We start from the raw sequence: 6,053 nt of genomic DNA on the forward strand, positions 1-6,053 counted from the left end.
CTCATCTTCTGCAGTTTTGTCTAGCCGAGTGAAACTCTGTTACAACCATATTTGTTTACATGAATATAATAATAAATGTTTATCTTTGATGCCCTATCAGGGTATGAAAAGGAATTTATTTGACATTCTTTACCAGAATATATTCATATTTTTATTACAAATAATGGAGGAAAATATAAAAATAAATATTCTTGAGATAAACATAAACATTTATAAATATGTTACTTTACAGGAGTCAAAATAAATAATAAAATGTATATAAACTTTATTTCACTGCATCACTTTGTCCGAGCGCGGACAGATTAGCATTTTTAAAGGCGATTGGGCTTTCCCTGCACTGGACTCCCTTAAATTAAGAGAGCCCCCCCCCCATTGGGGAAAACTAGGAAGTATATTGTACAAGGTTTGAGGAAAAAGAAATAGAGCCACAAACTCAAATTGTGTCATCTTTTCATCTTAGCAAAATGATGATTTATATTTCAAACTGAGAGTATTTGATCTAATAGAACTCATAGTTGGAAATATCAATGGTCGTAACTGGATATAGGAATCTGAAAATATGAGTTTGAGGGAAAGATTTCATCTGTATTTTGGAGTTTCTGCAAGGCATTCAAGAACTAGATAAAAAATTGCTTTTAGAAAATTTTCTTTTCTTCCGAAAACAACCTTTCAGATAAAGCAATTTATGTTTTTAGAGACCTATTCAAATAAATAAAGTTGTGCCATTCTTTCTCATCGTATTTTAAGCAGACTAAAATTAAACGAATTTCTAGAGATCAAATGAGTTAAGTGATTTACCACAGATAAGTGATGGCCAAAAAGAAACGGTTGTGGTCAACAGCTAAATAATTCCGGTAACTATAACAAAAAAAAATTAAAATATAGAAATAAGGGCGCTTCGAGCCATTCTTCTAATTCTACTTTTAATTGTGGCTCTATCTGTGAGCATCTTCTCTTTGTACATTATAAAACAATGACAAACAAAAAAAAATTGCAGATTTTATAATATTTTTTTAGCGCATTTTCAAAATTTTACAAAAATTAATAACTTTTTGACACAATTTTTGTAACTTTGAGCAAAAATAACCCTTCCCATCGGTCATTTGAGGTCCCACAAGAAATTTGGGCTCGATCGGTTTAGCCGTTTTTGCGTATATTAGATACAAACGGACTGACAGATAAGCACGGTAGGATGCTTTTGGACGGCGGAAATACAGTTCGTATTAACCTTAAAACCTTCCTTTACTGAAAAAATCTATGAAAATATCCTCCTTTTCCTGTCTGAAAATCGATACTTAACAACACTCTTTTATCTTGGCATTTCCGCTCTTGGCTGTAGCATTTTTTTCTTTTTTATTCAAGGGTTTATTTTCTACATGTTTTCCATTCATAATTCATTTATTTATCAAACATTTTAAAAAGAATTTATTGGAAAAATTTGCAAAATTCTGAAAAGCTTTTATGTGTCAAAGTTGATATATATTGGTTGATATTTAGTTTGATGTCAAGGAAATAATAATAACGACAAAATATTTAATTTTCAATAAAATTTTGTTTTCTAAAAAAGTATTTTAATTCAAAATTATGCCGATTTTGGTCATTATTGAAGAAAAATGTTTGCAATACTTGCTGCATCTTTGTATAAAAAAAAATTGAAAAAAACACTTGTTTCTCTCAAAAACATGTTTTGCTATAATAATTTATTTAATTTCTCTAAGAATTAGAAAATTCATTTCGACATTTAATAATGAAAAGAAAACTTGAAGTGTGTGTAAACGTAATTTCAAATGACCTTCCATGATCCTTGAAACCTAAATCTGATCAATAATGTTGTTTTTCTAGGTTTAAAATTCTTTAATTCTGATCTATTCCTATACTTGATAATACTTGATCAGACAAAGCTTTTACCATTGTGATTTACAACTTGTGAATCAGCATTGCCATCTTTGCATGAAGAGTTACATGAAATTACGTTATATTCCTTAATAGACTTTCAAGGGGCTTCACGTCCATTTTCTATTTCAATTGGGAACATTTTCTCTTTGTATACATGTTAAAACAATAAGAAAAAATTCGTGGTTTTTTTAATCGTGGATTTTAAAAATGTTGACCATCCATAACCCTACCCAGGGTCATGTTCCCAAAAATTCAGGCCCGATCGGTTTAGCTGTTTTGACGTTTATCAAGTATACAAACATCCTGACAGACAAGCAAAGAATATATATAAATCCCTACTGTATTATAATTTTAGGGCAAAATGCCTGGGGGTAGGAGGGGGCTGGTTGCCCCCCAAAATACTTTTCTTGAAAACATCATTAGAAGATCGAACCAGCAACGTAAGTATAAAACATAGGAATTGAGTCTTTGTCACAAACTCTGAATTTATAATCCCTATATCTTTAAAACCCAATGTTTTAAATCTTTGATATTTCAAACTGAATTCAAAGTTTGAAATATTTAATGTCTACGACATTGGAATCCAAAGATATAGGGTATAGAAAAGAAGGATACACTACGAAATCTAAAAAAACCCTTATATGACAGCAATATCAATTAAAATAGGTTTAAACACCATCAAATAGCAAAGACATGGGGATTAGAAAATTACAGATGTGCATTAAAAATACATTTCCAAAGATATATAGTGTATGTTCAACAACTAGTTTCTGTTAAGCCATTTTCGCGAATTCATCCTTTAAATGCAAAGGTTACCCACAAAGGATGAGACTTATCTTAGTGTATACTGTCTATTTCCGTATATTATCTTAGTGTATACTGTCTATTTCCGTATATTCATGCGAGTTGACAGCATAAATCTATAAACTTATTTCTTTCTTTACCAAATCAATAAATAAACCATTTAAAGACCACATTCAAGGTAGAAGACTTAATTTAAACTCTGGATCGTCATATTTGAGTAGTTTCAGTCTTTTAGGTCGTCTTTACAATCTCATCATTTGTGGGTAACCCTGTGTCCTCAGAAATTACTGAATTCATTATTGTTAATCTTAATTACTCAGAAATCTGCATATTAAATCTAAGTTAATTTGCCCGCACACTAACTTACAGAATAAATGCACAACTTGAATCAATATTCATAATTTTCAACCAAATATTTGATCATTGATTTTTTTTCAAGGATCGGAGGCCGAATTTTAAGAATTTTAACCGTGTCACGGAACCGCCAATAACCGCCAACCGGTTCCAAATCTCGAGAAATAATTTCAATTGGAACCAACCGTGTTTGAGCCTGTCTCATTTTTGAACCTCGTCTAGACAAGATTCAAATTCTTTAAATTCGGCCTCTGATTACATTCCTCAAACTCTAATTTTATAATTTCAAACTTTGCCCATTTGATCTTATCAAATACCTTCGAAACCACAATGCTTTTGAAAAGTAAACAATAATCCCTGGTCGCTTCCTCCCCCCCATGAGCATTAGGTTTTTTCTTAAGAAAGTAAGTATATGTTTTTCTTTATTTTTTCCCTTATTAATATTTTGTGTGTGGAACTTCGAGCTAATTACGTATGACTTCTTACTTACTAAGTCAGAGTAGTGAGGCTCTAAATTACATTATATTAAAGGGACTTTACGCATAATTTCAAGTGAACCTCCATTGATAGAGTGCCATGTCTGATTCACATCGATACCCTTCAAAGCTTTGTCTGATCAGTTATGAATAATATATCCATGCTTTTTTTTAGAAAATTGTTTATTTTCATTTGTGGTTTCTCTGAAAAACGCGTGTACTGTCGTAAATCGTGTACGCTATTCTTTAAAAATAACAGTCCCTTTAAACAAACAAAATCTGGGAAAACCTTTGATGAAAGTTTCTATAGAAATGTAAAATAAAATACATCAAATACAAAATTTAAAACCGATTTGATAAGATTGAAACGGATAAAAGCTTATATTTACAAATTCTCGAATGGAATTAACTTATTATTCATCTCTTAAACAAACACAAAAAAGTTTTTTTATGAATATCGATTAAATTTTCTATTTTTTTATTTCGTTATTTTAGTTTTCTGGTTCAAGATTTAAAGGAAAAATAATGAACTGGCATTTATAGTTTCTATCTTCTGTGCTTTTACTAATAAAGTAGAACTGAGTAAAAAAAAACGTGATTATCGATGTTTTGGACAAAAAATTTTAAATTCTTGTAATGTTTGGATTCTTGGCATAAACAAATTAAATGTGATAAAAAAATGTAAAAATAATTTGGGACATTTTTTTGGAAAAAAAAAATAAAAAAATTCAACGTTCTAAAAATATCTTCAATTTATTTAGCATATTTTTTATGCCTAAAATCCGAGCAAAAACAAAAATTTGAAAATTTTGTCCAAAACATCGAAAATACCGGTTTTTTTACTCACCCTGTATTTTTTTAAATTAAGAACAGGTTGTTATGAATTCAAGACCTGTGAATTATTCCTAAAACTATGTTAATGATTTCTATTACATTTTTTCGTAGTATTTAAATGCTCTACGAAGTCCTACTCCATATGTTCTATTGTGTAAAATAACTATTTTAATATATTTCGAAAATATTTTTTAGACTCCAGTTTTCTGCTCGCAAACGCGCAAATTGTTGAATATCCAATAGTGTACTGCAACGAGGCCTTTAGCAAAACATCGGGATTTAATAGAGCAGAGGTAAATAATTATAGATTTATAACCCTAGGGACATTAAATCAATCATATCCAATATGAATCTGTATTAATGATGCTAGCACTGAGGATTTTTTTCCATTTAGAGCCTGCGGCTAAGAAAAAAATATGAGCTGTCATTGAGACTAATTGAAGACTTGAGCTTTCGGATTTAAATTACAACAAATTTTCCACAGAGTTGGGTTTATTAAACCGGTTTTAATGTTGAATTTTGCGTATTTTCTGGTTGGAATTGACGGATTCAAGGGATTTAATTAGAATAAGACTCAACATTAAGACTTTTTTCCACTAAAACCAACCAAGGTCGGTTTTATTTTCTTTGGGCCTAACTCTTTAAGTCGAGTCAAATGGCTAGCAGCTGTCGATCACGTGACACAAGCTGATTTATAAGTTGGGTCTAAGATTGAGTCTTATACGTGGGTTTTAGGAAATTAAGACTCGATCCATCAGAAATTGTTTAATTATGGGCTCTGATATTTTGTTTAATTACGGGCTCTGATATTTTGTGATCTTTCAAATAAAAATCCAACATTTTTTAGTGATGCATTTTCTTCTCAAAGAAACTGAATTTTTGTCACAAACTCAGATCTTTTCTAAAACTAATATCTCTGCAACTGGATTGTGTAAAACTTTGATATTTCAAACTCAATTTATTTGATCTACCAGAATTTATAGTTTGAAATATCTAAGGTCTACGACATTGGGTTGCAAAGTTATAATTTTAGTTTGTGGCAAAGACTCAATTTCTCTGTAGTTTTTCCGCATCTAAATTCCAGATTTTCTTATCTTTAATCTTCAATGGGAATAAAATATTGATATAGGGTAAAATTGAGCAAGGGTATTCAAAGAAATTGACAAAAAACGTGATTTCCAATTGGGCCTTGTTATTTTTGAGAGTTAACATTTTTAATTTCTTTTTATTTATTTTCTTCTAGGTCATGCAGAAATCTTGTCGGGGGAACTTTATGTATGGAGAACTCACGGACAAAGAAACCATAGGTATACTTGGTCAAATTAGAAATTTATAGGCGCAACTGAGATTTTTTATAGGGGGGGGGGATATCTTTGTGAATTTGTGATTTTAAAATTTGTGTAAATAAACCTGCAGTGAACATTTTACTGCATTCATCAAAGGAATCGAGTTTTTGCCACAAACGCAAATTATATAGTCACTGTATCTTTTCAACCTGATGGTTAAAATCTTTTATATTTCAAAATCAGATTAGAGGTTCTATCAAAATTCATATTTTGAAATATCTAAGGTCTACGACATAAGGTTGCAAAGATAATAAAGATTAGTTTGTGTCAAAAACTCAACTCTCTTGATATTTTTAAAGAAAAGCATATCATTTCCAGTCATTTTTTTACAAAGTAAACATCC

At 30.3% G+C, this 6,053-nt stretch overlaps 1 protein-coding gene across 1 annotated transcript in view; it reads left to right on the forward strand.

Moving 5' to 3' along the window:
• Positions 1-771: 771 nt before the first annotated feature.
• The window catches only part of LOC111707645 (potassium voltage-gated channel protein eag), a 66,573-nt gene continuing 61,291 nt past the window's right edge, over positions 772-6,053 (forward strand). Inside the window, exons 1-4 of the mRNA XM_023480777.1 lie at positions 772-854; positions 2,252-2,336; positions 4,560-4,657; positions 5,608-5,671. Coding sequence (XP_023336545.1) covers positions 2,258-2,336; positions 4,560-4,657; positions 5,608-5,671 — 241 coding nt within the window. The 5' untranslated portion in view covers positions 772-854; positions 2,252-2,257. The remainder of the gene's footprint in view (positions 855-2,251; positions 2,337-4,559; positions 4,658-5,607; positions 5,672-6,053) is intronic.

This window comes from Eurytemora carolleeae, unplaced genomic scaffold (assembly GCF_000591075.1).
Source record: "Eurytemora carolleeae unplaced genomic scaffold, Eaff_2.0 scaffold790, whole genome shotgun sequence".
In the NCBI taxonomy this organism is placed as follows: Eukaryota; Metazoa; Arthropoda; class Copepoda; order Calanoida; family Temoridae; genus Eurytemora; species Eurytemora carolleeae.